Source organism: Adelges cooleyi, unplaced genomic scaffold (assembly GCF_023614345.1).
Source record: "Adelges cooleyi isolate 19-005CV unplaced genomic scaffold, UGA_ACOO_1.1 ACOO_flye_CR_arks_rails_tigmint_CR_PRNA_21, whole genome shotgun sequence".
NCBI classification, from domain to species: domain Eukaryota; kingdom Metazoa; phylum Arthropoda; class Insecta; order Hemiptera; family Adelgidae; genus Adelges; species Adelges cooleyi.
The window spans coordinates 9,416,677-9,435,508 of record NW_026095871.1 but is presented as its reverse complement, the minus strand read 5'-3'; the positions used below and the strand labels follow the sequence as shown (position 1 = coordinate 9,435,508).

The window sequence follows — 18,832 nt, the reverse complement described above, 5'->3', positions numbered from 1 at the left end:
AAGACCTAATATTTGTTTACGTGTTGCACTCTTGGGTTACATTAAATTTGTTAGATATTCACTAGTAATCATTAGTTACAATAATTATATTTTCGTTGTGTAAATAAATTAGGTATCTGTGCAAGCAACTCCATGCGTTGATTGGGATCTCAAACCGCCCTCTAATGGTGCATTGAACTGTCTACCAAACGATGATGGTTTAGAGTGCATAGCTACCTGTAACACGGGCTATAGATTCACTGATGGCCTACCAGAAAAATCGTTTACCTGTGAACAAAGAAGTCCGTGGTTACCGTCTTCGGTTGTTCCCGACTGTGTGTCTGAAGATACGCACCAGGCTGACTACCACGTGGTACCATCGATAACGTATCGCGCAAATGGCGCAGTACCATCACTGTGTCTAAGACAGTATGCAGACATTTTAAGCCAACATTACGGGCCTTTAAATGATATATTGACGGAAAGATGTTCAGCTGTAAAGGTCAACATGAACGTGTCGTTCATTGAAACCAGACCACAATTGTTAGATGAAAACTTAGTCCAGGTATTTACACACTGTTGCAATGGATATGTTTAGTTACAATTTAACTATAAACTCAGTTGATGCTAAAATTAAAAATTTTCATTTAGATTGATTTTGTTTTGGGAGTTGTGCCAGAAGTACGCCAACCTCAGCTATACGATTTTTGTGGATCGACATTGAACTTGGTGTTTGATTTGAGCGTTTCTTATGCTAGTGCTGCTATTGAACCTTTGTTAAACATTTCTGCAGTCGCCAATCAATGCCCTCCATTGAAAGCCCTTAGATCATCTGTATCAAAAGGATTCGCCTGCAACATCGGCGAAGTTCTTAACATGGATACAAACCAAGTGCCTCGTTGTCGTAAGTATAAAATATATGTTTTTAATAAAAAATTATATATCTAACAAATAATAATCACATTTTAGTGCATTGTCCGGCTGGAACTTTTGCTGGAATAAAACAAAATACTTGTATGCCGTGTGCTCGTGGTTTCTATCAAGACAGAGATCGACAGGGCGCCTGTATGAAATGCCCCAATGGAACTTATACCAAAGAATTGGGTTCTAAAGACTTGAGAGACTGTATCCCGGTATGTGGCTATGGAACGTATTCCCCCACAGGTCTTGTTCCTTGCTTAGAATGTCCTAGAAATAGTTATACATCAGAACCACCAACTTCTGGTTTTAAAGAATGTCAGTCTTGTCCAGCTAGTATGTTCACATACCAACCTGCTGCACCCAATAAAGATTTTTGCAGAGGTACAGTTATTATTATAAAATTTAGCCATAGTTATAATTGCATATTTTTTTTTACATCGCTGTCTGTATGTATTGTTGCATTAATAATGTGTATCATCTATTTAATTACAGCAAAATGCCCTCCTGGTCAGTACTCTGAAACTGGCTTAGCACCTTGTTCACCTTGTCCAATGAACTTCTATCAATCATTAAGCGGACAAACAGTTTGTACGGAATGTCCAACAAATACGAGAACTAAGGGAGTAGGAGCCGCTGGAAGAGATGAATGCCAATCTCTTGTTTGTACTGAAAGTTCATGTTTGCACGGTGGCCTCTGTGTACCACTTGGCCACGGAGTCCAATGCTTCTGTCCAGCTGGATTTTCGGGAAAGCGTTGTGAAGTTGACATCGATGAGTGTGCGTCCCAGCCTTGTTTCAACGGAGGCTCATGTATAGATCTTCCTCAAGGCTACCGTTGTCAATGTAAAAACGGATTTAGCGGAATAAATTGTCAAGAAGAAAAATCTGATTGTAGAAATGATACTTGTCCCGAGAGAGCCATGTGTAAAGACGAACCAGGTCTTAACAATTTCACCTGTCTTTGCCGAAGCGGATACACAGGCGCGAATTGTGATATGACGGTTAGTATAATTTACAAGTGCCACCGTTATGTTCACACTTACTTTGTATTTTAATATACCACATTTTGTAATTATTTAGATCGATCCGTGCTTAGAACCGAACAACCCGTGTAAGAATGCAGCTACATGCACCGCTCTCAAGCAAGGCAGATACAAATGCGAATGTCAGCCCGGTTGGGAAGGTATACACTGTGACTTGAACATTGACGATTGCGCGGAACGGCCTTGTCTTCTTGGAGCAGCGTGTACCGATCTCGTCAACGATTTCAAGTGTGCATGCCCGCCTGGTTTTACAGGCAAACGGTGTGAAACGAAAATCGATATATGTGCAGCCAACCCATGTCAAAACGGTGTCTGTGTCGATAAATTGTTCAGCCACCAATGTGTCTGTCATCCGGGATGGACTGGTGTTGCGTGTGAAATAAACATTGATGAATGCGCTAGCAACCCTTGCGGTAATAACGGAGATTGTACGGACTTGGTTAATGGTTACTCTTGTACTTGTGACGTTGGATACACCGGTAAGAAGTGTCAGCATCTGATTGACGACTGTGCTTCCGGACCTTGCCAAAACGGAGGATCGTGTTTGGACATGCTAGACGGATTTATGTGCCGTTGCAGACCTGGTTTCTTGGGTCTCCAATGTGAAGCTGGCATTGATGAGTGTTTAAGCGACCCTTGTAATCCCGAAGGAACAGACCAATGTTTGGATTTGGACAATAACTATAAATGTGTATGCCATCCTGGGTACACTGGACCTATGTGTGAAAAGAATATTGACGACTGCGCTTCGAATCCTTGTATGAACAACGGTAAATGCTACGATGGTGTCAACACGTTCTCCTGTCAATGTCCACCGGGATGGACTGGTAAACGATGCGAACAAGACATAAGCTCGTGCCAGAGCAAACCTTGTCACAATGACGCAGCTTGCATAAACTTGTTCCAGGACTACTTCTGCGTGTAAGTATTTTAATTAAAAAAATGATGTCGAATGTTAATGTCAATATATAATTAAAACGCTTACTATGATAATAATTTTTATAATTGAATAGATGTCCATCTGGAACTGATGGCAAACAATGTGAAACCGCTCCGGAACGTTGTATTGGTAACCCATGTATGCACGGAGGTAGATGCCAAGACTTTGGGTCTGGACTGAATTGCACATGTCCGAGCGACTATGACGGAATTGGTTGCCAATACGAGTTCGACGCATGTCAAGCTAACGTTTGTAAAAATGGAGCAACCTGTATTGATAACGGACCTGGCTACCAATGTATTTGTCCTCCTGGATTTACCGGTAAAAACTGTGATGAAGATATTGTGGATTGTAAAGAGAACTCTTGTCCACCATCTGCTACGTGTATCGATCTTACTAACAAGTTCTACTGTCAATGTCCATTTAATCTGACTGGAGATGACTGTAGAAAGAGTGAGTTTTATTCGCATTTCTAAAGTAAGTTCGTTTAAAAATATGCTGTATTTATATTTTAGCAATCCAAGTGGATTACGACTTCAGTTTCCCGGAAGAGACATTAAGCAGTGCTGCGCTTTCGGTTCCATTCCAATTCACAGGAAGTCGGGATAGTTTTACAATCGCTATGTGGGTGCAGTACGCCCAAAAAGACGAACCAGGCGTGTTCTTTACGCTATACAGTGTAACGTAAGTAAAATGAAAAGCTTTTAGATTCAATTTTTTATGTTATTTCATAAATTCGTTGTTATATTTATAGTTCACCGCATGTAGTACAAGGTCAAAGAATGCTTGTCCAAGCTCATTCGAGCGGCGTAGAAGTATCAATATTCCCAGAGTTACAAGACGTGTTCTTGTCGTTCCACGAGTATACTACTATTAACGACGGCCAATGGCATCATATAGCTATAGTGTGGAATCAAGGTACACTAACACTTATCACTGAAGGTTTGATTGCCAGCAAAATGGAAGGCTACGGAGCTGGAAGAAAGTTACCTGAGTTGTAAGTAAAAAATAATTTGTTTTTTTTAAACGCTATGTAGGTATACTGTTTATACGTAACTCATGTGTTGTAGTGGTTGGGCTGTGTTGGGCAAGCCGAGAACTGATAGAAAGACGTTTACCGAGACTGGCTTCAAGGGACAATTGAATAAAGTACAAATCTGGGGACGCGCTCTTGATGTTACCAATGAAGTCCAGAAACAGGTGCGTGATTGCAGAACCGAACCTGTACTCTACCAAGGTTTGGTACTCACGTGGGCAGGATATGAAGATATTCAGGGAGGCGTTGAAAGAATTGTTCCGTCAAGATGTAGTCAACACAGTTGTCCAGCTGGATATACAGGACCAAATTGCGAGGAACTCAAGGTAGACAAGATCCCACCACATGTAGAATACTGTCCAGGAGATTTATGGGTGATCGCAAAGAACGGATCGGCGATTGTCAATTGGGATGAACCTAGATTTACCGACAACGTAGGTGTGGTTCGAGTTGAAGAAAAAAGCGGCCACAAACCCGGTCAAACATTATTATGGGGAACATATCGCATTGCTTATGTAGCTTTCGACGAAGTCGGTAATACCGCTGTATGCTCTTTCAGGGTATACGTCTTGTGTAAGTAAAACTTATTTTTAACCACTAAGCTCCAATAAAAACGCAGCTAAGTATAAAATAATTAATGTTGTATTCGTATTTTTTTTTTCTATAGCCGAGTTCTGTCCAGTATTAGCAGATCCGATTGGAGGAAAGCAAACGTGCAAAGATTGGGGTTCGGGTGGACAGTTCAAAGTTTGTGAAATCAATTGTAATCCAGGTCTAAGATTCTCTCAAGACGTTCCGAAGTTTTATACTTGTGGCGCTGAAGGTTTCTGGAGACCTACCAAGGACCCGTCATTGCCAACCGTATACCCCGCGTGTTCGGCCTCAAAACCGGCACAACGAGTGTTCAAGGTTAACATGAAATTCCCAACATCGGTGTTGTGTAACGAAGCTGGACAAGGAGTACTAAGACAAAAGGTCAGGAACGCGATTAACTCGTTGAACAGAGAATGGAACTTGTGTTCGTATTCTCTCAAGGGAACACGCGAATGCAAAGATCTGAACATCGACGTAAAATGCGACCACAAAGCTTCTAGGACAACTAGAGACGTTGATACCGAGGATTCAGTTCCAGTCATTAGGTAAATTATTGAAGCTGACGAGTTGTTTGTACATACGCAATTATTTTAATCATATTTAACTTTTAGGCAAAAGAGACAAGCTAGCGATACTTATTCCGTGGCAATTTCCTTCCCGGCCATCAAGTATGTATTTCAACGTTGACTTTGAAGACAAAGTTATTTATATTTACTCAAGCAATAACGTTTGTTCAAATTGTAGCGATCCCGTGGTGAACGGCAATTCCAACCAGAGAACTAATATTCAAAGATTATTAGAAAAACTCATTCTCGAAGAAGACCAATTTGACGTGCACGACATCTTACCAAACACCGTGCCGGATCCAGCTTCGTTGAATTTGGAATCCGACTATGCGTGTCCCGTCGGCGAAGTCGTAATGGCGCCAGACTGCGGTAAGGCCATTTACGATTACCCCTTAATAACAGTTGCACTTGGTGGATAGCAAAGTAATATAATTTTTGTTTACTCGTATGATACAGTGCCGTGTTCCGTTGGAAGTTACTTTGACAAAGAAACAAAGACGTGCGTGCCTTGTGCCGTGGGATCGTACCAGAGTGAATCGGGTCAGCTCCAATGTTCGGTTTGCCCCGCAATCGCCGGACGACAAGGTGTGACCGTATCTACTGGAGCCCGATCGGCTTCACAGTGTAAGGAACGATGCCCGGCCGGTAAATACTACGATGACGAGGCCGGTTTGTGCAGAAGTTGTGGTTATGGTTTCTACCAACCGTCGGAGGGTAGCTTCAAGTGCCTGTTGTGTGGCCTCGGCAAGACTACTAGAACGACTGAAGCAGTGTCGCAAGAGGTATGTGTATGGGTAGTAAAAATTTGCAAGAAGTAAAACGGGTTTCTGCTGTGTTCGTTATTGTTTGCATCCTGTGTCACAAAATGACATATTTTTTTTTCTTCGTGGTTTGATAGGAATGCAGAGACGAATGTGCGGACGGCATGCATTTAGGAATCGAAGGCGAGTGCGAACCGTGCCCGAGAGGAACATATAGGACGCAAGGAGTAGAACCGGCTTGCCAACAGTGTCCGGCCGGTAGAACCACAAAACAGTCAGGCTCTTCCAGCATCGAAGAGTGTTCCTTGCCGATCTGCGTTCCGGGTAAGAATATTACCAAAACATATCATGTTGTCAGCTTTGCACCAAAGCAAAAATGGAAACTATTATTAGTATACTTTGCTTAACGATATTATTGTACTCGGTTTTTCAGGTTCCTATTTGAATACCACGCAAAACAGTTGTATTTCATGCAAGAAAGGAACCTATCAACCGGCAACGCAACAAACCAGTTGTTTGCCGTGTCCACCCAATATGAGTACAAAGACTGTAGCAGCTGTGAGTACACAATATACCTGTAAATTACCTGTAAAAATTACGAACCACGAATAACGACGGTCGATTTTCTTCCCATGCGATTTTAGACCAGCAAGTCGGAGTGTTGGAACCCGTGCGAGGCCAATGTTGCGGGCAAGCACTGCGACATTAACGCCGACTGTCTGCTGATACCCGAAACGTCGGACTTCAAGTGCGAGTGCCGACCAGGGTTCAACGGCACCGGTAAGGTGTGCAAGGACGTGTGTGACAATTACTGCGAGAACAAGGGCACGTGCTTGAAGGACTTACGGGGTCAGCCGTCGTGCAGGTGCGTGGGGTCGTTCATAGGTCCTCATTGCGAGGACAAGTCTGACTTCGCGTACATCGCCGGCGGTATCGCCGCCACCGTTATATTCCTGATCGTCATCGCGCTGTTCGTGTGGATGATATGCGCCCGGTCTGAACGCGTCAAGGAGCCGAAAAAATTGATGGCCCAGACCAACGACCAGACGGGGTCGCAGGTTAACTTCTACTACGGTGCCGCTCCGTACGCCGAGTCCATAGCACCGTCGCATCACTCGACCTATGCCCATTACTACGACGACGAAGAAGACGGCTGGGAGATGCCCAACTTTTACAACGAGACTTACATGAAAGGTACGAGCCCATCTACCATAGTTTCGCACTATTCACTAGAGTAGAAGTAGATTTAGGACAATGAGGAGTCGATAACCCTAACAACACCGGAAAGTCCTTTCCACCGTTTAGAGTATACTTTGCCGGACTGTAGAGCCACTGTAGTGTCCGGGCATGGTGTCCTATTTGTACCCCGTTGTAGTCGAATGACCCTCCGTAGGAATTATACGCGGGAGTCTAATGTAGAATTAAGAATTCTTGTTAAACCATCACAAGGAGTCAAAAGCTAAAAAAATCGAGTCTTGGTGGGTGTTGAACCTATGACGATAATCCATCCTTACATTCAGGTAAGGACGGAGGTCTATCTAGTGGGAATACTATTGCTGTTCTTGCCTATTTAAGCACTACTCTATAAAAATAAATGATGAACGTGTCCAGCGGTTTCCAAGCCAAGAGTCCTGTTTGGATTAAAGCAGAATTGATCCATGGACTGCCGGTGCTGTTAGGGATACTCTATCGACAAATATCTTACTATAACTATTACTGCCGCTTATGATAAATCATCGTATCGATACAAACTGAAAGCTAAATGTGTTTTTAAAAATCCTAAAATTGTAAACATTAGTAATTTTACTCGTTTTCTGTTCACAGAGAGTTTGCACAATGGAAAAATGAACAGCTTGGCCAGGTCCAACGCCAGCATTTATGGTAACAAAGAAGACTTGTACGACAGACTCAAGAGACATGCTTATAACGGCAAGAAAGGTGAGAAGCATCAAAGAAAAATATGATTTCTTTCTTATACAAATTGACTTTTTGTCACGTTTGGCCATGATATTAATTTCACTTTGTTTAACATAACCAAATATGTTGATTTACAGATAAAAGCGATACTGAAAGCGAATGCCAGTGAATAGACTACGATGAAAATAATTAGTTGCTCAAAAAAAAAAAATATATATATATATAAATACAGTAATAGTCAGGTGAAGATTCTCGGTCAGAAATCAGAGCCAATACGGCGTGTGAAACAAGTAAAAACAAGTTTTACACGGATCGGTGAACCGTCGGCAACTACCTACTTTTGCTCGACATCGGACTTTCCTCAAAATAAAAAACCTAATTATAAATTATATTATTTTATGAAAATTTTAGTGTCATAAAGTACGCGATAATATTTTGTATGTAACATGTAAATAGATATTATAAATATAACTGTTATTAATTTTAACAAAAACCTAATGTTGTATATCCAATATTAGTGCATATACGTATTATTCAAGAGACTATTGGCTCGTAAACCAAATTTTGTACAGTTTAGACACGTTAATTATTTACATTATTTTTTTTAAGTGTGTCATTTATCGAACATTTATATCATAGCTCATAAGACAATATTAATTTATTTGTTAAGTATTTTTTTTTTCATTATACGTTTTTTTTTACCATTAAATAAATGAGAATACAAAATATACATTTGTGGATTATTTAATTTATTTCTGATATAATAGTAACACTCTGTAAGTTATTAAAATAATAATAAAGATAAATATTTGTGGACATTATAATAAATAAACAATCCATAAAAAGGAACTAACAATAATTGAACATTCGTCAGATAAAAAGCAAACGTTACAATGGGAAAAATATAAGGATAACTATAATCGTAAAAAAAAAAATTAATTTTCAGCACCACTAACTTCAAAGTTGACTTACGAACATAAACGTTTATAAGCGCTTATTCCTTAAATTTTATAAATCAAATATTATAGACAAGTTACTTTGCCATTAATTGTTAAGTGGTTTGTTCACAAAAGCAAAGTAAAGTAATCGCTTTTGAAATATTATATTTTAAAAAGACAGTCTAAAATACGTGTTACAGTTACACGACAATGTGATGTTTCATTTATAAATAATATTTATATATTTTACTTTACAGCCGTAGGATTATACATATTGATTTTTTTATAATTATCTTAAGAATAAAAGGGAAATAATTAATCTAAATTTAAACATTTTAAAATTGTTCTGAAATGCACACTAAAAATATATATATTTTTTTTTACGTATCAACAATGGCCAAATTTAAATTCGAATCTGCACATTGTATAGAAACTAGTAGCTGCTTGAGATGTTAAATAGTTAATAATCTTAAAAGTCGTCACAATCAATAAAAAATAAATGTTCGACACCAAGCCTTGGCTTTGTTTGAGTTGTACGCAAAACAGCAATATTTAGAATAATACAGAGTAATACATTTCAAGCAGCTTATTAGTCAGTTTTTTACATTGGTAAAATCATAATAATATACACAGCAGTTATTAAGTTACTTATGTATAATTTTTTACATGCTCTATACTCTGGTCACTTTAAGAAGATAACCCCAGGGCGAAGGACGAGTTATGGTCCGCCGCCGCGCACATCGTATCTGTATGCACGGTAGGTGGTGCCGAACTAAGACGATGTTGCTAGGTAGAAATTAGTTCTTGCCGACACGACGAGGTATCATCTTAAGTGACCGGAGTATAAAGTGTACAAAAACGAGTTAAACGGTATATTATACATTTTTCAAATCTGGTTACATTTAAAACTCTATTTTAAACTTTTTTCAATAACTAAAATCTGATACACAACAACAATAATATTAATAATATTTATCTTATTTCATATTTTACGAATTATTAGGCATAAAAAATAACATTCAGGTTTTAAAACACAATAAATAAGTAAATTTCAAAACATGTAAATGTAGTACTAATTACCTTATAAATCTTTTACGCGCTAACAATTTACAAGTTATTATTTAAAAGTAAAAATGATTTTCATGAAATTTAAATGCACGGCTTAATAACTCGAAAAGTAATGTAATATAATTTTTTTGTTTTAAAACAATAATAAATAATATAATGTTTTAAATTAAATATTTATTTAAGAATTAATATTTTGTATTCTAAAATACATTTAATCAGAGAACTACTTAAGTAAAAAAATAATAGTTAAAAAGAGAAAAAAATGTAAGAAATAATAACTTAAGCTCCATACAAAAGTATAGAACAGTCGAATTGAAAAAAAAAAAAACTACTTTTGTTTATTATTAAAAAAACTTATCACACGTTTTTAAATTAATTTAAATTTACTGTTAAGTAAAATGACTATACAGGCAGTCTGTGACGAAGCAATACCATTACATTGTTGTCTTCGACTACGACAGCTCTCCGGTTTCTTAAAATAGTGATTAAATTATCGTCATCTCTGATTTCTAGCAAAGACGGATCTGTAATTATAACAATTAATAAGTGATAAGAGTCGATAATATAACAATTTAGGGTATAACCCACTAAACTTACTTGTGTTTCCAACTTGACAAGACCACACTTCATGAGATAAACACCTAACTTGTCGAGCCATAGGAATGTTGAAAAATCCTAAGGGCGACTGCCTTAGTATATTGGCTTCGTCGCGTGCCGGATTCCAATTGGGACAGTTTGGCACATCCGCAGTCATTTCTAATTGCCAATACGCTTCTAGGAAACAAGTGTCGGCTTGAGGATTCCACAAAATTATACACTTTGTCTCGAAACCCCTACCCCTGTGCAATGAGATACAGTTAAGTTAAACTAACTTATAATAATATGAGTGTTGAAGTCGTAACGTATACTATATGTACGGGTCTCCCAGTTTAAAATTGAGTATTGTGAGTATTGTAAAGTACACTATATTCATTATGATTTATGAGTGCACTTTTACATTGAAAGAAGGAAGATGAGTACACTTTTACGACTACTTAATTGAGTAAAAATTAGTTTATATTTTTATAAATACCTGCTGGATTCTGGTTGGCATAGAGGAATTAGTTTTTTGTCTTCTTCTGTGTTCAGTCTTATACAAAGTGAGATTAATATGTCACCATTTAAAGGACAGACCTATTTCAATTTTAAAAAGAAAGCAGATCATGTGTAGTAAAAAAATTATTGCAATACACCTTAAACTATAATTACATACATCGACTATAGCAGAATCGTAATCATTGTAGCACCAAAACTTGTGACCTTCCAGATTACAAATAATTTCTGCTACTTTGTAGCTGACGTGTTCAAAATCTAAACTTGCTTGTTTAACAACACAAACATTTTTCTCCTAAAAATACAAATAATGTAATAATTAAAAATATATGTATTTATAGTTTATATTTAACTTTACATTTAAGTACATTGAGATAAAATGTTTAAAATATATTTTTTTTATATATAATAATTGAGTTTTAGATAGTACTTTAATTTTTAATTTTTATTCTGTTAAACGTTTTGTGTAATAGTTCTGAATACAAATTTGCTTGGTAGACCGTCAGTATTAGTCAGAAAATTATTACAAAATAAGTATGCGCTTACTCATTAGTATTAAAATTAATATACAACCTTATTTTTAGTCTTAAAAGTACCTTAAATGACATACAGTATGTCACATACAATATAAATAAAACTGAATATAACTAAACTAAATATAAATAACTGAATATTTAAAAGAAAACAATATTTTAATTAAAATTATTAAAGTTAAAAAATGTGTTCATGTTTTAAAACGTCACAACAAATTAATTTTTAAAATGATTTTTTAGCGCTACAAAGTTGAATAATTAGTATCAAATACAATACCTGTTTATTAATTTTAATAGTGTTAACTATTTGCATTTGAGCAGACCCAGACCCGTGAACAGATAATGGTAAAGCACATAATGACCCTGTTAAGCCGTCTTCTTCTGCAATGTAGAAAAAATTTCTTATTACATAAATATAACATAAATGTTTTTTTTGAAAACTGCATATTATTCGTTTAGGTTAAGCTAGCCAATGGTACAGGGCACCCACAACGCTTCCAATAATTTTACATATTTTATCAAAACAATTATATACATATTTATTGTAACATTGTGTAAATGTTATGTAGCCTACACGAGGAGTTATATCTTTAAAACGGGTTTTTGCATGAAAAAAAAAAATTAAACATACCATCCATATCTGTGTTGACAGAAATTACTTCTTCATCAACTTCAATATACTGTCTTTCTAATTTTGCAGAGCATCCTTGCAACGGCACAGATCGGAGAGTATTGCTTGGTTGATTGCCTAAATCATAGAAATTTATTTATTTGTAATTTTAACAATAATATAATTTTTTTAATATGTAAGTGCAATTATTTATAGCTAAATTTGAACACATATTTCATACCTTGAATGTTATCGGTAACCAGCATGAGACTAATTTTTTTATCACATGGACTCTTGGAATTTTTAGCTAAAGGAGTTTTATTTCTAGGTTTGAGCACATTGGTAATTTTTCTGTTGGTGCATTCAGGACTTTTGAGATCTCTGTCTTCAGAGGTAACTGATCGAGGTGACGATAAACAGTCCCAGTCAGCAATTATTGCATTCAATTCTTGAGCAAAGAACATTTTTCTATCACAGTCATTAAGTCTATCGTCTTCATAATCAGTTTGAATGTATAATGGCGTTTGGTCAACGGCTGACGGTCCAGGGGATTCCCGAAAATGACATGAACTTTTTTTTGTTGAAGGATGCACATTTTCCATGTCTTCTTCTTCGGAACAAAATTCATACATTTTGTCAGCTTTTCGTCTTCTCCTGAACCATTTAAACTTAAGCATACAATTGTCGTCATTTTCATCAAAATCATAAATCTATATATAAAAAATAAATAAATAAATCAAAAAATGTTAAAAATCTTATAACTGTGCTTTTTTCAATTTGTAAAATTATTGTCCACATATTTCTATTTAAGTTTTTTTTTTGTTAAAATTTTGCCAGGTCCAGGCTTTTTAACTTAGATTTACCTTTTCAGCATCTTTCATTCTTAAAAGATAATGGTTGTTATAACTGGTTTTGGGGCTAAGAGCAGCCATAGTCATATCTTGCTCTTTATCAAACTAGAATTATACAAATATAAAACTTGCTGTTAGTACAAAATCTAATATATAAAATAATTCAAATTTATACATACAAAACATCTTGTATCGAAATGCCTTCTTTTAACACCTCTTTCTTGAGAATCAATTTTATTCGCCATTTTATAGCCAAATTCGGACAGATTTTCATTAAGCCTGGTATAAAAATTACACATTGCAGTTAAAAAGAAAAAAGCAATTTAATAATTAAACTTTCAAGTACTTGTGGGATAACGGAGCGTTAATATTTTCTGATTGATCTGATTCGAAGTTTTGATCTTGAACTAAATCAATGTTTAATACATGAATAAAACTGCATGTATTGAGTATAATATGGTTATCGTATTTTAATGATATAGATGGTTCCAATAGGGGATAAGGATGTGACACTGTAAATGACGTATGGACTGTAAGACCGTGTACAAGGCATGTGTTTCCTATGTAATACTTGGAGAAATCTGAAAGAAAAGGTTTCAATTTATGTACATCATGAAGGTCCATAAATGGATGGTCTACTAAGCATTTTGAACAAATATTTATATTACCTTCATGTCTATGTGCGTGTGCTACTTCTCGACACTCCTTACAGTTATTTAAAGACGGCAATGTTGCAACAGTTATATAAATTTTATGTGTATCACTTTCATCGTCATCAGAAGTAACGCTAAAAGTAATGTTGATAATTAAAATTAATATAGTGTAAAAAAAACTTATTAAAAACAATTACTTTTCACCAAATATCACAACTTTGTCGGATCGATTGGGCCATTGTACAATGTAAAAATTTAAAAAATCGCTGAATTCAGCATTTTCAAACAGTACTATTTCTGAAACCCTATATGCTGATTGACCAGGTCTAAATGCCCAAAAATGTAATTTATACTTCATACTCAATGAAGACATAATAGGTCCATCAACGATCACCAAGTTTTCTGTATCCGCTATTGTATAAGTCAATAAAAATTGACCACAGCGTGTTAAGCCCATAAAAACATGGCTAGAAAACAAAACATAATAATATGGTAATAATGAAAAATGGTTACTATTAACACCATTATCTATAATTACTCAGATATATCTTCGATAATATCAGGCAAGAAAAATTTGCAGTAGTCTGGAGTGTCTTTGAATAAATATTTGGTTTTATTCTGAGGATTGTATTTATACTTAAGAGACCCATAAACCTGCAAATATAAAACATAACATATTCATTGAAGCACCCAGAAGTGTACTAATTAAGACAATTTAAAAATTTAAAAAATTTTCTAAAACTTATATAAAGTAGGCTCTACACACGCGTTATTGGCTGTGTACTGAATATTCGTCATAACAAAAATACTTAAATAACATACACGACAGTTTGGCTACAGTAAACATACAACTAATACTTGTCCCTTTAATTTAGTGTATTTTACAAACATGAAATGGAAAATATTTGGTACATACCGAACAGCTATCCGAATAGCTAAATGTTCTTTACACACAATTTAATACTCGCCAAATATCAAATGTTGGTCATATGACAAATTAGATAAATGACACGTGAAGAGCCAGCTTAATTATTTATAATTTTTTAAATTATTCAAGACAACTTTCTGTGTTACTATTTAACTCGCTCATGCAAGAAATATCAAAGGATATTGTATTTTAATTTTATACTTTTAGTAATTGTGTATAAATGTAAAAACCAAAATTTTAAGGATGAAAATAGTGCAACGTTCAATCTAAATTCACTTATACGCTTACACTTTAATCTATATAGTTATAATTTTTTATTTTAAAATAAAACTTAATCTACATTTATATTTAATATTTATTATCAGGTATTGAAAGGCGGTGCAGGTGCGTGGCGGAGTGAGATAAGGTGTCAGTGTATCAACGCACGATTGCCGTTTCGAATATCGGCCACTGGCGGTTTGTTCCTCCAAGCGGGCAACTGTCTCGAGGAAAACACGGCCACATGCACCTCTCTCTGGGGCCAACTTGTTTGGTAGCGTTAGGTCGGCTGCCAGCTCTAAGCCCAAAAATGCCAAATCTAAACCGTCTAAGCCCCGATTGGCAGGAATAACGGACGTTAAACTTAAGAGAGATTATCAGGTATTGAAAACATTACCAAGCCAAAATTTACACTATTTAATATAACTACCACAAACATAGATTAAAATGATTGGTAGTATGATAGCCTGATAGCTTAACTGATTTTGAACTTTTAAAAAAAAGTCAATAAAAATATTTTAAAGTTAAGTTATGTCTTTTGGAACAATATAAAATATTGTTCCTGAAGCAAAACGTTTATATTGTTCCAAAAGGTATAACTTAACTTTAAAAACTTTTTATAGACAAGTTCAAAATCAGGTAAGCTATCTGACCCAGTAGACCCAGTAGTATAGGTACCTAGGTACCGTAGGTGAAGGGGGCAGCTGCCTCCGGGGACTTTTTAATGTAAGGTGTTTTTGTACGGTTTACTATTCACGTTAATATGTAATATAAGGTGTAAAAAAAAATGTCTTGCCCTGGGCACTTTAGTCTCTAGTTTGCCACTGCTACTACTAATCTTTTAATCTACTTTTGTAATGGATATAACAAATAGTATATATTTTGGCTTGGCAACGTTTTCAATCCCTGTTAATAATAATAATTCAGCATGAGGATATATGTAGTTAAAAAGGTAAATCAACATTATCGGTAGCCTGTTATATTGTTAAGTATTGACAGATTTTGTCTTGGGAAAAGATATCTAATGCTTAAAAAAAGTATTCATCGCCCTAATCTCACTTGATACTTTAAGCCGCGTATACACTAGCAAGCCAAACCTATCGCGAGCCTATCCTAATTCGGCTTGGTTCGCGTTAGGTTCGTGTCAAAAAACCCGTTGATAGATGGATTCTCGCGAACGGTTCGGCTCCCTGTGTTCGGCAGGTGTATAGGTGCCTTTAAACTTATTTGAGTGCAAAGTTGTCAACAAGCTGTAAAGTCAACATACCAAATAAAAAATTCCAACTGAGCTAATATAAAATGGACATTGTTAAACATGTTAACAATAATTTTATCTTATAATTCACTTACGACTAATTTATGGATACAATTTAATTACACACATTTAATCAATTAAGAGTTATCAAATAAACTTTGAAATACTATTAGTGTATGTTGATAACAAATATATATCTTAATTATAATTAAATTAATAATAAAAATCAAATTATACAATAAGTAAAAATAGTTTATCTTCACCATAATTAATGAATAAATGATTTTTACCTGACGATTGTAAAGCTTGTTAAGTAAATTTTCTGACGAAGAGGACATTTTGATATTATGGTTTGCTCTTTACGAAGATGTAGGTAAATACTATTAGAGTTTTTTTTTTAGATCTGCCTGTTATGACCAGGAGGCAGACACGGTAATATTATATAGATTCATTCGATTAACTTCATAGTCAAATTGAATGTAAGTATTGGTAGACACGTCCACACTTCATTATTGAATTATGAAAGACATATTATGAAGAATAAAGAATTTTATACATTTTTACAATAATCGTTGAAAATACAAAATTTAGTATCTAAAACTAGAGAAAAAAAGACAGTAATTACACAAGACAAGACACAATAACTCTGTAACATAGCTAAACTCTGAAGTACCGAGCCTAGCCAAGTACGACAATTCACAAACAAAACAGTAGCAATTATTGTGATAACATATCAAAATATCCATTATTTTTCCATGAGTGGTGGAGGTAAAATCCGCGCTTGCCCAAAACTTTCGACCATGGTTGTAGATTAATACCTTAAACCAGAAAACCTTAAAATTCATCTAGGTAATAGGTATGTAACCGTGATCTATAGAGTTATCAATAATAATCTGAATCGAGAAAAATTGGAATTTAGTCTGTTAACAATTCTTTATTCTTCTTGTAGTTTGTACGCAAGTCCCAATTGTATATAATTATGTAATGTATTAACTATTTAGAAATATCTGAGAAAAAAATACATAGTTTATAATGGGTAATACAGTTTCTAACGCTCAAACGGATGCAGCTCAGTCCTTCGTAAGTCAGGACAAATCGAACAGTAATAATAATGTGCAAAACAATCCACATAATTTTGCAACAAACACCGGACAAAATCCTCCACCTGAATGTCCAATGCACAATAAAATGGATAAAATAGAAGAACCTAAAAAATCTGGCTGTGCAGTAGCTGGTGGTCTTGACGACATCAATCCACTAAACATGGTAATTTTTCTAAATAATTTCACGAAAAACAAATCTAAAGTCTGAAACTCGCGAACTCTTTTACATAAAAAATTTTAGGTACTTGAACTTAATGAATTTTTGTTGTGCTAATATGCTGTGCTCGGGACAGTCAAACATGTGGCACCACATGTTTTCTTAGTGCTTACAATAATAATAATATTAATCTTTTAAGTAAACCGTGTATTAATTATTTCTGAAATTAGATGTATGATCATTTACAAAAAAAAAAAAATTAGAAAAACGCCTTGAAAAGTTGTTGCTGTACTGATGTGAATGGTGTCACAGGGCACTGCGACCGATTCGCATACTTGTGCATTAATAATTTCCATAGTGTAAGTACCTAACTTTTGAAAAAGAGTCTAGAGGAGTTAAATTTCAGTTTTTAAATGGGCGTTAAAGCTTTTTAATTAGAAGGAAAGAAATCTCAAAAAAAAAAAGGGTGCAATCGGAATGTAAATTTAAATCAAAATATTTCCAAGCCATGCTCTCAAAAATGTGTGGCTTTAAAGAATCTGCAACATTGTTTACTGGGTTAAAACTTAACCCTAACTATTTCAGTAACAATTTCTGAATATTTAACATGGTGTACAGTATGATAAAACATTTTATTTAAACTACTCTTTATGTTGATTTAATATAGATGCCTCCACCTAATCAACAACCAGCACCCGATCAACCGTTTACTCTACCAACTGAGAGAGAAGTTTCTACTATACCTAAAGCCGATGGCGACTTTTGGGTTTATCCATCAGCCCAAGTGAGTTTTTATAATTTTATAATAATTGTCTAGACAAAAGCATTCAAATGTGTTTTGCTGTAACAAGTTATTTTGTTTTCCAATATTTAGATGTTTTGGAATGCAATGTTACGCAAAGGTTGGCGCTGGAAGGATGATAATCTGTCACCAAAAGATATGGAAGTTATAATAAAAATACATAATGTTAATAATGAATTAGCTTGGCAAGAAGTACTTAAATGGGAAGCGTGGCATGCAAACGAGTGTATGTCCCCGAAACTCAAAAGCTTTGGCGGAAAAGCTAAAGATTACTCACCAAGAGCTAGAATACGGAATTGGATGGGCTATGAGATGCCTTTTGACAGACACGATTGGGTTGTCGATCGTTGTGGAAAAGACGTCCGTTATGTTATTGATTACTATAGCATTAATAAAACAGAAACCAAACACCAAGTAGCAGCACTAGACGTTAGGCCTGCGTTAGACTCATTTCAAGCTCTTTGGGATCGGACTAAGGTATAAAAAAGCTGTATTATTATATTTTTAAATTCATATATACAATTAATCACCTCGTATATATTAATTTATATTAATATTAAACTAATTTATAATAGGCTTCATATTTGAGATGGCGTTTTGAAGCAGAAATGGAGAGAAATGTTGTGAACAAAATGGAAGAATTAAAAAACTCCGATAAAGCATAATTGTTACTTGTATATTTTTGTTTAGTCTATGCGAGCCGTATGCATTGGCGTCCACGATGGATTGTTTTAATAAAGTCTATAGTTCTTAATTAGTAGATTTTTTAAATACAATTATTTGTCAGTTTACATAAATAGGTGGAAAATAAAAAGCATTTTCAAGGA

At 35.2% G+C, this 18,832-nt stretch overlaps 3 protein-coding genes across 4 annotated transcripts in view; 2 read left to right on the top strand and 1 right to left on the bottom strand.

Annotated features, from left to right (window-relative positions):
- The window catches only part of LOC126834978 (uncharacterized), a 43,127-nt gene extending 34,697 nt beyond the window's left edge, over positions 1-8,430 (top strand). Inside the window, exons 24-41 of the mRNA XM_050567240.1 lie at positions 113-544; positions 631-883; positions 949-1,281; positions 1,393-1,901; positions 1,981-2,864; positions 2,957-3,336; positions 3,399-3,567; positions 3,638-3,880; positions 3,954-4,492; positions 4,587-5,058; positions 5,125-5,181; positions 5,258-5,448; positions 5,536-5,861; positions 5,978-6,164; positions 6,274-6,398; positions 6,485-7,034; positions 7,665-7,778; positions 7,895-8,430. Coding sequence (XP_050423197.1) covers positions 113-544; positions 631-883; positions 949-1,281; positions 1,393-1,901; positions 1,981-2,864; positions 2,957-3,336; positions 3,399-3,567; positions 3,638-3,880; positions 3,954-4,492; positions 4,587-5,058; positions 5,125-5,181; positions 5,258-5,448; positions 5,536-5,861; positions 5,978-6,164; positions 6,274-6,398; positions 6,485-7,034; positions 7,665-7,778; positions 7,895-7,926 — 5,796 coding nt within the window. The 3' untranslated portion in view covers positions 7,927-8,430. The remainder of the gene's footprint in view (positions 1-112; positions 545-630; positions 884-948; positions 1,282-1,392; positions 1,902-1,980; positions 2,865-2,956; positions 3,337-3,398; positions 3,568-3,637; positions 3,881-3,953; positions 4,493-4,586; positions 5,059-5,124; positions 5,182-5,257; positions 5,449-5,535; positions 5,862-5,977; positions 6,165-6,273; positions 6,399-6,484; positions 7,035-7,664; positions 7,779-7,894) is intronic.
- Positions 8,431-8,570: 140 nt separating this feature from the next.
- LOC126834337 (uncharacterized) lies at positions 8,571-16,656 on the bottom strand. 2 transcript variants are annotated; one of them, XM_050566188.1, is made up of 14 exons: positions 16,234-16,656; positions 14,041-14,156; positions 13,700-13,969; positions 13,518-13,636; positions 13,196-13,430; positions 13,029-13,128; positions 12,862-12,954; positions 12,240-12,708; positions 12,020-12,136; positions 11,666-11,769; positions 11,016-11,150; positions 10,836-10,936; positions 10,361-10,602; positions 8,571-10,287 (listed from the first exon to the last, which is right to left on the bottom strand). In XM_050566188.1, the coding sequence occupies exons 1-14, from the start codon at positions 16,279-16,281 to the stop codon at positions 10,166-10,168; spliced, it is 2,271 nt and encodes a 756-aa protein (XP_050422145.1). In that variant the 5' UTR covers positions 16,282-16,656; the 3' UTR covers positions 8,571-10,165. The 2 variants fall into 2 exon arrangements, with proteins under 2 accessions (XP_050422145.1, XP_050422146.1); XM_050566189.1 differs by lacking the exon at positions 16,234-16,656 and adding an exon at positions 15,748-15,949.
- Positions 16,657-16,830: 174 nt separating this feature from the next.
- LOC126834338 (holocytochrome c-type synthase) lies at positions 16,831-18,832 on the top strand. Its single transcript, XM_050566190.1, has 4 exons — positions 16,831-17,209; positions 17,871-17,987; positions 18,078-18,482; positions 18,581-18,832. Exons 1-4 carry the CDS (start codon positions 16,976-16,978, stop codon positions 18,668-18,670), a joined length of 846 nt encoding a protein of 281 aa, XP_050422147.1. The 5' UTR covers positions 16,831-16,975; the 3' UTR covers positions 18,671-18,832.